Below are 17667 nucleotides of genomic sequence, written 5' to 3' on the forward strand. Positions count from 1 at the left end.
GATTTGTATTCATCTAGTTGTTGACATGCATCCAACTTGTCTGTGAAGTATGTGCAATAAGTTGCCAACATTCGTACTTGACATGCACTCACCTGATATGAATCGTTCTCCTGAAGCAGCACGTCCCCCTCGTGCAAGCATCAATGCATGCCTTGTGTGAGAGATGGTTGTTGGAGTTGCCCCCGCATCCGTTGTACGTGAAGGGGGCGCAGTTCCCTTCCTCTGGGTTATAAGACCATCGCTGAGATGTCCCGGGTTGTACACCGGCGGGGCATTCTCCTGACGGAGGAAATTAATTCAGTAGGGAGATTATTCCATTGGTTTTAACTTACGTACCAGTGGTGGGTTCTCTTAACAAGGATTTTCATTGTGAGATTAATGTAAAGTATAAATATGTGCGTGTGTATGATATATATATATATATATGATATATATATATATATATATATATATATAGAGAGAGAGAGAGAGAGAGAGAGAGAGAGAGAGAGAGAGAGAGAGAGAGAGAGAGAGAGAGAATCTTCTTAGTGCATCTTCCCGTTTTAAGTCACGTACCTGGATCCGTTGTCAGGAAGCAGTTTGGAACAGCGGTGTGATGGCAGAGCCGACCTTGAAAACTGCTTTGGCAAAGGCAGCTGAATCCAGAGGAGCCCGTTCTAGCGCGCGTCCGTCCCGTCTTGATTGGGATGCAGATGCCTCCATTCAGACAGGGTGAACTCCAGCAAGGGTCTACGAGATAAGGAAATGTCAATTGGTGGTGGCTGAGGTGGTCGGTGCCAAACTTGTAATTCTTTGCTAAAGGCTGAAAGTCGGTGCCACACTTATAATGATTGCTAAAGACTCCTTTAATCCTTTAAAGACTTCATAACATATATACACTCACGCAGACACATGCCACGTGCCTACACAAATACACACAAATATACATTGTCAGGCTTTGCAGTGCCAAGCGAGTTAAAAAAAAAGTGTGAAGAATTCGAGAAGCTAAGAGACCATTGTGGTTATTACAATGACACGTACATACGTATCTGGTATAAACTGACCAACAGATTATATATATATATATATATATATATATATATATATATATATATATATATATATATATATATATATATATATATATAATATATATATATATATATATATATATATATATATATATATATTATATATATATATATATATATATATATATACTATATATATATATACTATATATATATATATATATATATATATATATATATATATATATATATATATATATATATATATATATATATATATATATATATATAGAAGACTAGCAAGGGGGCTCAAGCCCTACAGATATCACAAGGCGGAGAGGTAAAGGCATGTCTCAGCGTAGTACACAATTTATTGCCGACGTTTCACATCACTTCGATGCATTTTTCAAGGCCGGGAATTGATAAAAATACAGACATATAAGAATCGTCACTGATAAAACACGGTATAATATTTAAAATTTAAAATTGAACACTAAAACATTTAAAATGTATAAATTATTGTACAACAACACTAGGTTGGAGAGACAACCTACCAGAGTAAAAAATAGAATGTGACTGAAGGACAGAGTGGGGAGAAAAAAAAATAATAACGTAAAAAACACCCACACAAAACTATGTAAACAAACAAGTGGTTATGCTATGAACAGCTGAACTGACGAGGACTGGGCATTTAATTCGGTACATTAGTTTTGATTAAAATGGATTCCAGTGTTAAAAGCTCGTCATCTTTATTGGCTGATCCAATAATTTTAAAATCATCGATGTCCAAGCGGGAGCGACAGGTAATAGAGTGGTTACGGATGCTGGATAGCTCAGGATTGGATAGTTTGCATCCTGTTCGGAAACTGACTCCTTTGTGGGCGCAGAAACGGACTTGTAGCAGCCTCTTCGTGCATCCAACATATGTTTATAAATACACTTGTCCCAGATGTAATCGGGGTACATATGTTTGATGCACGAAGAGGCTGCTACAAGTCCGTTTCTGCGCCCACAAAGGAGTCAGTTTCCGAACAGGATGCAAACTATCCAATCCTGAGCTATCAGCATCCGTAACCACTCTATTACCTGTCGCTCCCGCTTGGACATCGAGATGATTTTAAAATTATTGGATCAGCCAATAAGATGACGAGCTTTTAACACTGGAATCCATTTTAATCAAAACTAATGTACCGAATTTAAATGCCCAGTCCTCGTTCAGTTCAGCTGTTCATAGCATAACCACTTGTTTGTTTTACATAGTTTTGTGTGTGGGTGTTTTTTACGTTATTATTTTTTTTTCTCCCCACTCGTCCTTCATCGTCACATTCTATTTTTTACTCTGGTAGGTTTGTCTCTCCAACCTAGTGTTGTTTGTACAATAATTTTTACATTTTAAATGTTTTAGTGTTCAATTTTAGATTTTAAATATTATACCGTGTTTATCAGTGACAAGTCTTATATGTCTGTATTTTTATCAATTCCCGGCCTTGAAAATGCATCGAAGTGATGTGAAACGTCGGCAATAAATTGTTGTACTACGCTGAGACATGCCTTTACCTCTCCGCCTTGATGGATATATATATATATATATATATATATATATATATAATATATATATTATATATATATATATATATATATATATATATATATATATATATGTATGTATATGTATATATATTATATATATATATATATATATATATATATATATATATATATATATATATATATATATATATGTATGTATATGTATATATATATATATATATATATATATATATATATATATATTATATTTATATATATATATACACACACACACACACACACACACACACACATATATATATATATATATATATATATATATATATATATATATATATATATATATATATTTACTGACCGTAGTGCATTCACTGAGTGGGAAAACGTACCTTCATTTACAGGCGTTCTCCATAGCACCTCGCAGTCTTCACAGATCTTGATCAGGGGCATAGCCTTAGCCGTAATGGACGCGTTTGAAAGGAGAACAAGACTCTGGTTTATGAGACCTTCAATTATCTCTACAGAGCAGGTGGGCCGTCTTCCACAGCTGCACCACCAAGCAAAGAGCCCAGTGTTCAACCCTAACATCTCAAGTCCCTGAATCAAAGTAGATAAAATGGTTGTCACTTGACGTAAAGGGCGATTAGACAAAGAAATTTACTATACTGGTCGCGAGACAAGTTAACATGCGCATGAAATGTATGGGAGATAAGGGAAGACTATGTCATTACAATCAGTGAAATGAGATTATTCTTCTCTTCCAGAAGGGTACCACAACAGACGCTGATGAATTGACTAGAAAATTTAGAATATAAACATATTAAACTTCCACTTAACATCTATTATAGTTTACTGTAGAGTTTGGAGGTTTAATCCTCATGCCCTGGTAGCCTACGATTACGAAATCGGACGCACTGTTGACAACTGGCTCAACGTAGTTGCCAGAGTACAATAACGAAACCCTCAGAATGGACTTAGAAAACAATAGCCAATCCTACCTTTATATTTTCTGGAAGATGACTCGATATTAAACGTTGTTCTTCAGGAAATTCAAAAGATTCTTCAAATTCAGTCTCGTTCTGCCACGTCAATGCTTTCCACAAGGATATTAATTCCTTCATCTCGTTTCCAGATCCTTCATCCTCGCTGGTATTTGACGGATGCCTTAGTGGTCCTGCTACAGGGGTCTTCAACATCATAATGAGTTCCTGTGAGCAGTAGAGAAAATTATAATTTTATAGATATTTATGACACAAATATGAGTACGGGAATACCACCTTTGTTACAGATATATGAAAACTTTTTTCAATTTAAAAGGTATGGTATGTATGGTATAGACAGGCCTTAAAATTCTAGGTAATCTGCGAGCTGTAAGAAGATAGTATAAGGACAGCAATAAGATATATGTTAGTTAAACTACTAGTTAAATTACATCTAAGTAATTAGCCTTAAAAACCCACAAATTTTTTCACTAATTTTTCTGGGTTTATTCATTTGTCCACTAGCAAAACACAAACATATATACATGTATATATATGTGTGTGCATATGTATGTGCGCTTCTACCTTTGAAGAAGCAAGAGAGAAGCAGAAGCAGAAGCAGAAGCAAGCAGGCAAACACCATCAATTACGAAACCCTCTAGAACAAGCACATAGGAGGACATGATTAATGAGGGGGGAGGAGGGTGTTGGGAGGATGTGCATTAATTAGCATTCCTCCGTTGAACAAGGTCACGTGACAGATGACGTTCTCATTAGCTGAGGCTGAGGGGCAGGGGGGGGGGGAAGAAAGGGGACGGGAACCCCTGCCCCCTTCCTCTCCCACACCACGGCTTTATTAAAGGGGGGGGGGGGTGGAGTAGACAGATTGAGGCGTCACTTCTACGGGACTTTTATTGAGTACTGGAAGAATGCGATGAGGGATTAGTGAGGGATTTATGAGGGATTATCTAGCGATTTATGGGGACTTTACGAAGGGTTAACGACGGATTTATGAAAGGTTAATGAGGGATTTATGAAGAATTAACGAGGGGTTAACGTGGGATTTATGAGAGATTAACGAAGGGTTAAAGAAATATTTATGAAGGATTTACGAGGGTTAACGAGGGATTAAATATGAATAACTGAAGGGTTAACGAGGGATTTCCGAAGGGTTAATGAGGGATTTATGATGGACTGATGAGGGATTTATGATAGGTTTGTGAATGATTTACGAGGGATTTATGAAGAACTTGCGAGGGATTTACCAGAAATTCATAACAGATTTATGAGGATTTATGATGAAATTACGCGGGATTTAGAGACGTTAAATGAGGGATTTACGAGAGACTGACCAACCAGAAACAGGAGGATTTTTTCAAGTCTGAATTAATGGAAATATGGATGTTAGTTGTAAATCACACATATTCATAAAAGAGAGAGAGAGAGAGAGAGAGAGAGAGAGAGAGAGAGAGAGCTAACTATGCATCAGGTCAATCTGATATTGAAGTGACCCGTGACCTGGTATATGTATGTGTACATCTGGGAATATTCCCGGTTGCCTAATTCATGCTCCCCTGAGGTCTGGGTCCGATTGGGAGGTACATGATGTGGCAGGTAATCTAATTTTGAAAAACTGTTTCTTTATATTTTCTATGAGATATTTTTCTTATTTAATTAATATTCAAGTTTGTGATGCGTTAATCTGACTTTTTAGTTTGTGAATTTGTAGCATATTTGAGGCAAGGGAAATTTTTAAAGGCCTACTGCCTTTTACCGATTTTTTTAATAAAATAGTTTTTATCTTTTATTCTTTATTTGACAGAGTTGATAATATTAATTCAATTATTGCATAATTCGTAACTGAAAACTCTCAGGGTGATTACTGTTAATAATAACCAGGAACTTTAACAAAATAAAAAAATAAAAAAAAACATAAAAATAAATTTAAAAAAAACTCTAGACTCCACAGTTCACTGTACCGGAAACACTTAAACATCTTGAGTCGACCGAGATATGACAGAAACAAGTCTCTTCGGCGCAATCGAGTTTTCTGTCCAGTGGTGGCCTCAGCCAAGGTCCATAAAACTCTCAGCCGCGGCCCACGACACTCAGCCATGTTCCAGTGATGCCCTACGTTGTTGGTACATACAGCGCTGCCAGAAGTACGAATATGGTCGACCTTAACCTTAAATAAAATCAAAACTACTGAGGCTAGAGGGACGCAATTTGGTATTTTAGATGTATGGAGGGTGGATGATCGATATACCAATTTGCAGCCCTCTAGCCACAGTAGTTTTTAAGATCTGAGGGCGGACGGACAGACAAAACCTGCACGATAGTTTTCTTTGAGAGAGAGAGAGAGAGAGAGAGAGAGAGAGAGAGAGAGAGAGAGAGAAAAGCTCTTACTTTCTATCCACCTTTACTTTACCTTTGGTTGACCGTGGAGCATCTGAAGCAAGGAGTCAGACACTTTGCTTAATTCCTCACTCCTCACTTCTCCAGGAGGATCCTCGCATTCTCCTTCCCAAGTCTGGTAGTGGTAGGATCCACACGACCAGCCCTCGGGCCAAACGTCCGCCAAGGTCAAGCTGTTTCGTGGTGGTTGAAATTTGGTTAAAGAAGTTTGTCATGGAAAAGGGGTGAATTTTCCTACGAAAACCAAAGACATTCTTTTGGAGTTTGCATTGGTGCAATTTACTGAGCATTTCTGTAAAAGTGTACGGGAACCCCACAACACTTTTCAATTACTGAGAACATTATTATTATTATTATTATTATTATTATTATTATTTTATTATTATTATTACTTAGCACGATGCAACCATCCTTTTATACAGGACATGCTTAAGAAAGAGTCTAAATCCTACCTATATTATTATTATTATTATCATTATTATTATTATTATTATTATTATTATTATTATTATTATTATTATTAATTACAGCTTCGTGTTCTTGCTTCATGACTTAACTAATATTAAAGCACTTTTCTTTTTGACATTTTGCACATTTACTAGAATTCCGTTGAGAGAGAGAGAGAGAGAGAGAGAGAGAGAGAGAGAGAGAGAGAGAGAGCCTTACGACCTTACAGACCTTACAGTTCGTTCGTTCGGGTTTGCCCCAGGTCCCTCAGTGTGAGGCACCTCTAATGTCTACCAGAGAGTCGCTAGTACATCTTCCGGTATATTTTGCATCTTCCAATCTTGGATGGTCTGGGATGCAGTTTAGATATTTGTCGAGCTTATTCTTAAACACATCTACGCTCACTCCTGATATATTCCTCAGATGAGCTGGCAACGCATTGAATAGACGCTGCATTACGATGCTGGTGCGTAGTGGATTAATGTCCTGTGTGCTTTCCTTATTTTTTCCTGGTATTGTTTTGGGCACTATTAATCTACCTCTGCTTGCTCTTTCTGATATTTTAGTTCCATGATATTTTCTGTTATTCCTTCTATCTGTTTCCATGCCTAAATTATCATGTAGCGTTCTCTTCTCCTTTCTAGACTATATAATTTTAATGATTGTAGTCTTTCCCAGTAGTCTAGGTCCTTAACTTCTTCTATTCTAGCTGTAAAGGACCTTTGTACACTCTCTATTTGTGCAATATCCTTTTGATAGTGTGGGTACCATATCATATTGCAATATTCAAGTGGACTACGAACATATGTTTTATAAACAATAGGTCATGCAATAACATGTGTTCAGCTTTCTTGTTTTTTTGAAGTGCCGTAACAACATTCCCATTTTTGCTTTACATTTTGCCAAAGAATTGCTATTTGATCATTGCATAACAGTTCCTATTCATCATCACACCAAGGTCTTTAACTGCTTCCTTATTTGTGATTGTCTCATTATTAGGTCCCCTATATGCATATAGCTTTCCTTTCTCTGTCTCCATAATTTACTTGATTCAAATTTATCAGAGTTAAATACCATCCTATTTTCCTCTGCCCAATCATATACTTTGTTAAGGTCTCTTTGTAGAGCGTTCCTATCTTCATCACAAGTAATTTCTCTACTTATTCTTGTGTCATCAGCGAACTACTCACTACCGAATCCTTAACATTACTGTCTATGTCTTCAATCATAATAACAAACAGTATTGCAGCTAACACCGTACCTTGTGGCACACCGGATATTACCTTGGTTTCATCCGATTTCTCATCGTTTGCAATAACTATCTGTTTTCTGTTTTGTTGTGATAAAAATTCTTTTAACCATCTTCCTATTTTATCTACGATATTGTGTTTTCTAATTTTCTTTGCTAAATATATTATGGTCTACTTTGTCAAAAGCTTTTGCAAAGTCTAGATACCACATCTGTTTCATTTCCGCTTTTCATATTTTTGAATATGTTCTCACGGTGGACTAACAGTTGGGTTTGTGTACTTTTTCCGGGTACGAAACCGTGTGTCCATATTAAACAAATTATTTTTTATTAAATGTTTCATAATATTTTTCTTCATTACCCTTTCATACACTTTCATAATATGTGATGTTAGACTCACAGGCCTATAATTACTTGCCTCAAGTCTTGATCCACTTTTGAAAGTAGGGGTGATATATGCTAATTTGTGCTCATCATAAATCTTGCCTGTATCTACACTTTGTCTTAATAATATTGCAAGTGGCTTTGCGATAGAATGAACTACTTTCTTTAACAAAATAGCAGGGATTCCATCAGGCCCTGCAGCAGCTCCATTTTTAATTTCATTAATTGCCTGCACAATATCAGCTTCATTAATTTCTATGTCAGCTAAATATTCACTATTTTCGTTCCTTACTTCTATATCATTATCTTCATTATCTATTCTAGGGGTGAATCTCTCTTATATCGTTCTGCCAGTATGTTGCAAATTTCCTTTTTTCATTCGTTAATCTCCCTTCAATTCTCAGAGGGCCTATTTCTATTCTTCTTTTATTCATCTTCTTCGCATATGAGTATAATATTTTGGGGTTTTGCTTGATATTTAATAGGGTTTTTTCTTCCAATTCCCCGTTTTTCATTTTCTTTTGATTGTATAATCTTTTGTTCTGCATTTATATCTTACTGTTTTTTTTAGTTCTATAACTTTCCATGCATTTTTTTCTTTGCAAGACCTTTTTTCCACTTTCTGATTTTCTGGAACAAGATCCTTCTGTCTCTTGGTATGCATGAATGATGTTTACTTTTCTTCTTCGGTATATATTTATCCACTATTTTCTCTAATATTTTATATAATATCTCCGTATTTACCCTTATGTCATCGCTTACGAAAATGTTATCCCAATCTTTGTTAATTCTTCATTTATTTCTGACCATTTTATATTTTTACTGTAGAAGTTGTATTTTCCATATCCTTCCCACTTTTTCATTTCTTGCTTATCTCTGTTTTCACTTGCTTTGGAATGAACTGTTAATTCTATGACATTATGGTCTGAAATACTCGCATTATAAACTATTATTTCTTTAACATAATTCACCTCGTTCACAAATACTAGGTCTAAAGTATTTTCCTTTCTTGTTGGCAGGTGATTTATTTGTTGAATGTTTGTATTCTAGTAGCATATCTAATAGCTTTTCGAATTGCCTCTTATCTTCTGCACTACTATTACTCTCTTTTTTATATGTATAAGTACATCCACAATCTCCTATTCGTTCTTTCCATTCTACGAAAGGAAAGTTGATGTCACCAGATAGGAGAATAGTCCAGTCCTTGTGATTTCTACATATATCATCCAATTTTTCAATTATTAAGTCAAACTCTTTAGTATTAGGAGGTCTATATATTACTATGTTCATTAATTTTTCAGATTCAAATTCTACCGCTATTAGTTCACATTCTGAGTTACTATATTGCTCATATATTTTTTCCTTGTTTTTTGTCTTTCCCATATATTGCGGTTCCCCCTTGATTCCTATTTTTTCTATCTGATCTATAAGTTGGAACCCTTTTATTTGATCATCATTCCCAGTCTCTTGGGAATACCAGGTTTCACTTATATTCATTATACCTATTTTCTTTTCAATTTGGGTTAGTTCTTCTAAGTACTCTATTTTTCTTTTTGAGTTACTCGTAACTAAACCAAACCCTGCGCATTCATCACTATGATGGTTTGCGTGTTTTTCTCCTTCATTTAATATTGGTAGTAATAAGGATTTTCCCATGTCTCTTTCCTGTTCTGGTATGTTGTTCTTTTTTTCATTTCCAGAAATTCTGACATTAAAAAATCCAACTTTTCCATAATATTTGATCTTCCTTCATCATAACTTATTCATTTTGTGTCTGAATCTGCAAGTTTTCTCCGTTTCTGCAATACCCTCTTGCATAATAAAATACAGTTATTATCCCTTGAGTAGAATTTTGGAGCTGATGCATTGAAATTTTTTGCTGACATCTCTGCATATCTCATTGGTGGTTTGCTTTTCTCTTTTACCTGATATTCTTGATTTCTCTCTTTATTGTTTCTTTCTTATTTTGGATTTTATTACTTGGTTGGTTATTTATTTGATTATGATTCATGGCTACAGGGTGCATATATTTGCATTTTTTGTCGAACTTACATCCTTTTCCTTCTTTTAGGTTTTTGCATATTTTTGGATGCAGATCTCTGCAATCATCCCCATGAGAGAGAGAGAGAGAGAGAGAGAGAGAGAGAGAGAGAGAGAAGAGAGAGAGAGAGAGAGAGAGAGAGAGATTTATTAGAAATAATTGTTCTCTACTGTTGACATGCACATTATTTTTTTACATTTTCATTCTAATGAATAAATCATAAATATCCTATCCTAAAATTCCTGTATCTTTAACTCTACACCAAACACCTTTTTTCAGACCTTTTTAGGCTTTTAAATAGGGCCTTCCTAACCCCCAACAAGAACAACAAAAACAACAAGAACAAAGTGGTTTGTAGGCTTACTTCCCGAGTAAGCGACAATGTTTATTACAAATCAAAGCGAAGACAGGGAAAAAGATGATACTTACTTAAACGGAGCAAGGAAGGTGAACTGCGCATACTCAGGAATATCTGGGTGGTCCCGTTGCCAGAACGTCCAGATTTTGTCGACATAGCTGGACATTAGATAGAATACAGGTTCCAGCAGCATATCTGGAAACATTACAGTGTTCAGCAAAAATCTGTGCACACTGTAGCTATGAATACAAAGGCATTATATCATTAAACATTGCAGTTTTCAGAAACATTCTGTGCAAATTGTTATCACATTTACATCACTGATATAGTTTAATATGTATGTATATATTATTCTCCCAATTTCTTCATATGCATCGTAATAGACAGCACCACGCATGAGGTGTTATTTCATACAATTACTGAACGATTTCAAAATAAAGAAAATATAATAGTGTATGATTTAAACGGTTTTTGTTGTGTCGAGAATTTAAAACAAGGTTTGGTAATAGGAACCGACATTGTCAGGGTCGAAAGAAAAGTCCGCAAATCAATCAATCACTTACAAAAATACATTTCAAAACACCCTGTTTTATAATGATATTTTTCTCAAAGCATTCTATGAAATTTTAGCCTCATCTGAAACCAAAAGAACGAAAGATCTTAGTCTATCATACAAAATATGTTTGCAATCAAAACACCTCGTCTTATAATGATATTTTTTATAAAAATTCTATGAAATTTTATCCTCACCTAAAACAAAATAAAGCAAGTGAGAAATGCGCTGAAGTTTCTTCGACGAAATCGAGTTTTCTGTACAGGGCCACGGGAAATAGATCTATCTTTCGGCCCATGAAATTTTAACCATGGCCCAGTGATGACCTGGCCTATATCGTTGCCAGACGAACGATCATAACTAACTTTAATCTTAAATAAAATATAAACTACTAAGGCTAGAGGATTGCAATTTGGCACGTTTGTTGATTGGCGGGTGGATGCTCAGCATACCAATATGCAGCCCTCTAGGCTCTGTAGTTGGTAAGATCTGAGGGTAGACAGGCAAACTGCGGACAGACAGACAAATAGCCATCTCAATAGTTTTCATTTACAGAAAACTACAAACGAAAGTCTTAAGTCTATCATACAAAAAATATATTTGCAAAACGATAATATCTAACCATTGGAGGGAAGTTTCGCCCCAACTTTCACCATCACTCTAGACACCTGACGCCACAGGGCTGAAGACATCGCCTCGAAGTCATGGTGAGCTAATGCAAGGAGAATGTCTGCTGTGGTCACCACCTGCGGAGTGGAAATGCATCATGGGTAATATGCAAAAACGAGTATAACACTGTACGGGAGTATAATAGGATTTTAGTTACCAGCTAATAAATTTTACGAGCAATGCTTATTAAGGTACGTTTTCTGTGTGTGTATGTATGCATGTATTATATATATGCGTGTATGTATGTATGTATATATGCGTGTATGAATATGTATGTATGCATAACTAAGTATACGTGTCTATTCACGTATGAATTTACGTATGTTTGTATATACATTCTCTTCTATACGTATGGATAAGATAAATAAATATATATGTATAGGTATATATAATACATATTAATATATATATATATATATATATATATATATATATATATATATATATAAATATATATATATATATATATATTTATATATGTGTGTGTCTGTGATTTATGTGTGTGTGTGATTGTATAACACTTTCCTAAAAATTCCTCAAATAAAAAAATATAAAAATTATAAATTTTTAGATTCAGAACAGGGTACATGATTATGTTTTCCTTTGCTACGAAAGCTCCTTACAGAAGAACGTTTCTGAGTTAGGAAAAGCTCTCTTTATGCGATGTTTACATACAATGTCTGGTGGCAGTAATGTGCGAACGACCTCGGAAACATTTGCTGTGTTTAAACGGCGCGAAAAATGGGAGGCATTTATAGCGCTCTGCACTGATGCAATCTTCGAGGTTTATGCTATGAGAGAGAGAGAGAGAGGAGAGAAGAGAGAGAGGACAGAGAGAGAAGAGAGAGAGAAGGAAAAAGTGGCGAGAGAGAGATAGAGCGGAAGAGAGGAGAAAGAGAGAGAAAGAAGGAAAAAGGGGTGATAGAGAGAGAGAGAGAGGAGAGAAAGAGAAGAGAGAGATAGAGAGAGAGAGAGAGAGAGAGTAAAAAGGGGCGAGAGAGAGAATCTGAAGAGAGAGTAGAGAGAGAGAGAGAGAGAGAAAGAAGAAAAAGGGGTGATAGAGAGAGAGAGAGAGAAAGAGAAGAAAGGAAAAGGGCGAGAAAGAGATAGATCTGAGAGAGAGAGAGAGAGATGAGAGAGAGAGAAAGAAGGAAAACGGGAGAGGGAGAGAGAGAGAGAGAGAGAGAGAATAGAGAGAGAGAGAGAGAGAGAGAAAGGAAAAAGGGGCGATAGAGAGATAGATCTGAAGAGAGAGAGAGAGAAAGAAAGAAAAAGGGGTGAATAGAGAGATAATCTGGAGAGAGAGAGAGAGAGAGATGAGAGAGAGAGAGAGAGAGAGAGAGAGAGTGGAAAAATGGAAAGAGAGAGAGAAACGAAAAAATGCAGAGATAGAGAATCAGAAGGAATAAAGAGAGAGAGATATTACAAGTAACCACATTATTTTTTAGGGTTTCTGTAATATGCTCACCATTCAGGGTATCAAAAAAGAACAACGAAGAAAAAGATGTTTACGACGAGAGAGAGAGAGAGAGAGCGAGAGAGAGAGAGAGAGAGAGAGAGAGAGAGAGAGCATGATGGCAGAGGAATAAGAGAGGAGTTGTCTCGAGTCCCAGCCAAAGATGGTACGTCTTGATTATGTGAAATTTTTTAGGAGGAGAAAACAGATGAGCTGAACAATTCACCCCGAAGCCAGGTGGTGTATTAATATATATCTATAATATATATTAGAATAATAATTATATATATATAGATATTATAAATATTATATAAATAAATATATAACTTTTTTATTTTTTTATATTATATATAATATAACATATTATACATATATGTATAGATTTATAATTATATATATATATATATTAAATATAAAAAATATATTATAGGTATATATATATAATACTTATAAGATTATTATATATAGATAAGTATAATTATATATATATATATATATATAATATATATTATTACATATATACAATACATTATATATAATTATATAGTAGTTATATATATCATATATATATATATAATATATATATATATTATAATATAGTATAATATATTAATTAATATAAACAGCTAAAGCGTATCAAGTGTCACTTACAGAATCGTTCAGGAGATCGTCAGAGATGACAGGCAACCTCAGGTCTCTTTCAGCAGATGATCCAGAGAAGTCTGCGGGAACGTTACGCCACATTTCACTACCTGTCCGGGAAAGAATTTTTTTCAGTTTTGTATCTTGGTCCATCAATAAATGTGACTTAAAAGTCCAAAAGGATTTGATCTAATTATTGACAATTTATGAAGGAAATTTATAACCGACAAGTTTCCCAAATAATTTTCAAATAAATATTTATTGAGCCTTCAAAAGAACTGTACGGTGTAAAAAGGTTACATAAAAATATTTATATAAAAATGAACAAATAAAGATAGAAAGGAAATTCGCGAATGAAATAGGAAATGACAAAAATTCGAGAAATTGCAAGGGGATGGAAGAGAAATTAAAAGATGACCGTAACAAATGATCGCTGGAGACGCGTGTAAGAAATAACGAGTGTTTCCCTTAAAAGGAAAAAAAAACGATTTTGATGTAATTATTTTCCGCTGCTGTGTCCTGTCGCCCACTCTCACATGCACGCACAAACACATACACACACATACATTCATATATACATACAAACATACATACATGCGCACATACAAAATACAGTCCTCCCTTTCCCTATCTCTCTCTCAAAATATCTTAACATAAGATACTTATCATTTATCTCTCTCTCTCTCTCTCTCTCTCTCTCTCTCAAAATATCGTAACATGAGATATTTTCTCTCTCTCAAAATAAAGTAACATAAGATACTTATCCTTTCTCTCTCTCTCTCTCTCTCTCTCTCTCTCTCTCTCTCTCTCTCTCACCTGAGAGGTTTTTCGCGTGCGAGGTGAAATCCCAGATGGGCAGCGTGATACGACAGCCCCCAACTCTCTGCAACTCCCCTTCCGCCCACTTCACTAGGGCCCTGTTCACTCCAAGCCACGCCCGCGGTCGATGGGCGGACGCCATGAAGTGGGCGTAGGTGCGGGCGATCTCGTGCATCCTGCCACCTGGAATATGAGACGAAAATAAAACAGTAATAAGAGGCGCTGAGGAGGTAAAGCGCAATCTCTGTATGTCGATTATTTGTTTCATTGTCCGTAGATTTTGCTTCTTTGCTAGTCGGTTGTTTGTTTCTTTCCCAGTCGATTGTTGGTGTCTTTGCCAGTCGACTGTTTGTTTCTTTATCCTTCGAATGTTTGTTTCTTTGCCAGTCGAATGTTTTTTTTTTTTTTTTTTTGCCAATCAACTTTTTGTTTCTTTGCCAGTCGAATGTTTTTTTTTCAATCAACTGTTTGTTTCTTTGCCATTCGAATGTTTTTTTGCCAATCAACTGTTTGTTTCTTTACCAGTCGAATGTTTTTTTTTTGCCAATCAACTTTTTGTTTTTTTACCAGTCGAATGTTTTTTTTTTTTTTTGCCAATCAACTTTTTGTTTCTTTGCCAGTGGAATGTTTTTGTTTTTGTTTTTTTTTTGCCAATCAACTGTTTGTTTCTTTGCCAGTCGAATGTTTTTTTTTTTTTTTTTGCCAATCAACTGTTTGTTTCTTTGTCAGTCGAATGTTTTTTTTTTTTTTTTTGCTAATCAACTTTTGTTTCTTTGCCTGTTGACTTTTTGCCAATCAACTGTTTGTTTCTTTGCCAGTCGAATGTTTTCTTTGCCAATCAACTGTTTGTTTTTTTGCCAGTCGAATGTTTTTTTCAACCAACTATTTGTTTCTTTGTCAGTCGAATGCTTTTTTGGCCAATCAACTGTTTGTTTCTTTGCCAGTCGAATGTTTTTTTTTTGCCAATCAACTGTTTGTTTCTTTGCCAGTCGAATGTTTTTTTTTTTTTTTGCCAATCAACTGTTTGTTTCTTTGCCAGTCGAATGCTTTTTTTTGTCAATCAACTATTTGTTTCTTTGCCAGTCGAATGTTTTTTTTGCCAATCAACTGTATGTTTGTTTGCCAGCGAAATGTTTTTTCTTTTGCCAATCAACTATTTGTTTCTTTGCCAGTCGAATTTTGTTTTTCTTTTGGCCAATTCCAAACTTTCATGTTTCTTTGCCGGCGAATGTTTTTTCTTTGCCAATCAACTGTTTTGTTTCTTTTGCCAGTCGAATGTTTTTTTTTTGCCAATCCAAACTGTATGTTTCTTTGCCAGTCGAATTGTTTTTTTGGCCCAATCAACTGTTTGTTTTCTTTGGCCAGTCGAATGTTTTTTTGGGGGGGGGGGGGGGGAAGTTAAACTGTTTGTTTCTTTGCAGTGGAAATTTTTTTTTTTGCCAATCAACTGTTTGTTTCTTTGCCAGTCGAATGTTTTTTTTTTACCAATTAGCTGTTTGTTTCTTGCCGGTCGAATGTTTGCCAATGAACTCTTTGTTTCTTTGCCAGTCGAATGTCTTTTTTTTTTTGCCAATGAACGTCTGTCTGTTTCTTTGCCGGTCGAAAATGTTTTTTTTTTTTTTTTTTTTTTGCCAATCAGCCAATGAACTGTCTGTTTCTTTGCCAGTCGAATGTTTTTTTTTTTTTTTGCCAATCAACTTTTTGTTTCTTTGCCAGTCAAAGGTTTTTTTTTTTGCCAATCAACTGTTTGTTTCTTTGCCAGTCGAATGTTTTTTTTTTGCCAATCAACTGTTTGTTTCTTTGCCAGTCGAATGGTTTTTTTTTGCCAATCAACTGTTTGTTTCTTTGCCAGTTGAATGTTTTTTTTTGCCAATCAACTGTTGTTTCTTTGCCAGTCGAATGTGTTTTTATGTCCTCCAAATGTTTGTGTCTTTGTCAGTAGACTGTTTGTTTCTTAGTCCTTCGAATGATTGTTTCTTTGCCAGTCGATTGTTTGTGTTTTTATCAGTCGACTGCTTGTTTAATATATCCTATCATTATATAATATTATTTTGCTGTTTTTTGTTGGTGAGAATTATTTCTGATGCTGACTTCAGGATGAACGAATGCGGCACAGGAATAATAATAATAATATAATAATAATAATAATAATAATAATAATAATAATAATAACAATAGCCACAAGATCAGGCCCTAAGAACCAGTGAAGACGAGTGGCTAATGAGTGTATGGGAAGAAGGACTAATAAAAGTAGACGAAGACCCAGAAATATACAGAGACAGGAGAATGACAGACAGAACAGAGGACTGGCACAACAAACCAATGCACGGACAATACATGAGACAGACTAAAGAACTAGCCAGCGATGACACATGGCAATGGCTACAGAGGGGAGAGCTCAAGAAGGAAACTGAAGGAATGATAACAGCGGCACAAGATCAGGCCCTAAGAACCAGATATGTTCAAAGAACGATAGATGGAAATAACATCTCTCCCATATGTAGGAAGTGCAATACGAAAAATGAAACCATAAACCACATAGCAAGCGAATGCCCGGCACTTGCACAGAACCAGTACAAAAAGAGGCATGATTCAGTGGCAAAAGCCCTCCACTGGAGCCTGTGCAAGAAACATCAGCTACCTTGCAGTAATAAGTGGTACGAACACCAACCTGAGGGAGTGATAGAAAATGATCACGCAAAGATCCTCTGGGACTATAGTATCAGAACGGATAGGGTGATACGTGCAAACAGACCAGACGTGACATTGATTGACAAAGTCAAGAAGAAAGTATCACTCATTGATGTCGCAATACCATGGGACACCAGAGTTGAAGAGAAAGAGAGGGAAAAAATGGATAAGTATCAAGATCTGAAAATAGAAATAAGAAGGATATGGGATATGCCGGTGAAATCATACCCATAATCATAGGAGCACTAGGAACGATCTCAAGATCCTTGAAAAGGAATCTAGAAAAACTAGAGGCTGAAGTAGCTCCAGGACTCATGCAGAAGAGTGTGATGCTAGAAACAGCACACATAGTAAGAAAAGTGATGGACTCCTAAGGAGCAGGATGCAACCCGGAACCCCACA

The 17667-nt window shown here is 35.5% G+C and overlaps 1 protein-coding gene across 1 annotated transcript in view; it reads right to left on the reverse strand.

Moving 5' to 3' along the window:
* LOC135200076 (uncharacterized) overlaps positions 1-17667 on the reverse strand; it is a 148725-nt gene that overhangs the window by 5791 nt on the left and 125267 nt on the right. The window contains exons 13-21 of the mRNA XM_064228412.1: positions 14572-14757; positions 13765-13865; positions 11611-11734; positions 10507-10630; positions 5970-6129; positions 3560-3769; positions 2951-3158; positions 556-729; positions 93-279 (exon numbers count right to left, since the gene is read on the reverse strand). Coding sequence (XP_064084482.1) covers positions 93-279; positions 556-729; positions 2951-3158; positions 3560-3769; positions 5970-6129; positions 10507-10630; positions 11611-11734; positions 13765-13865; positions 14572-14757 — 1474 coding nt within the window. The remainder of the gene's footprint in view (positions 1-92; positions 280-555; positions 730-2950; positions 3159-3559; positions 3770-5969; positions 6130-10506; positions 10631-11610; positions 11735-13764; positions 13866-14571; positions 14758-17667) is intronic.

Source organism: Macrobrachium nipponense, chromosome 11 (assembly GCF_015104395.2).
Source record: "Macrobrachium nipponense isolate FS-2020 chromosome 11, ASM1510439v2, whole genome shotgun sequence".
Classification (NCBI taxonomy): Eukaryota; Metazoa; Arthropoda; class Malacostraca; order Decapoda; family Palaemonidae; genus Macrobrachium; species Macrobrachium nipponense.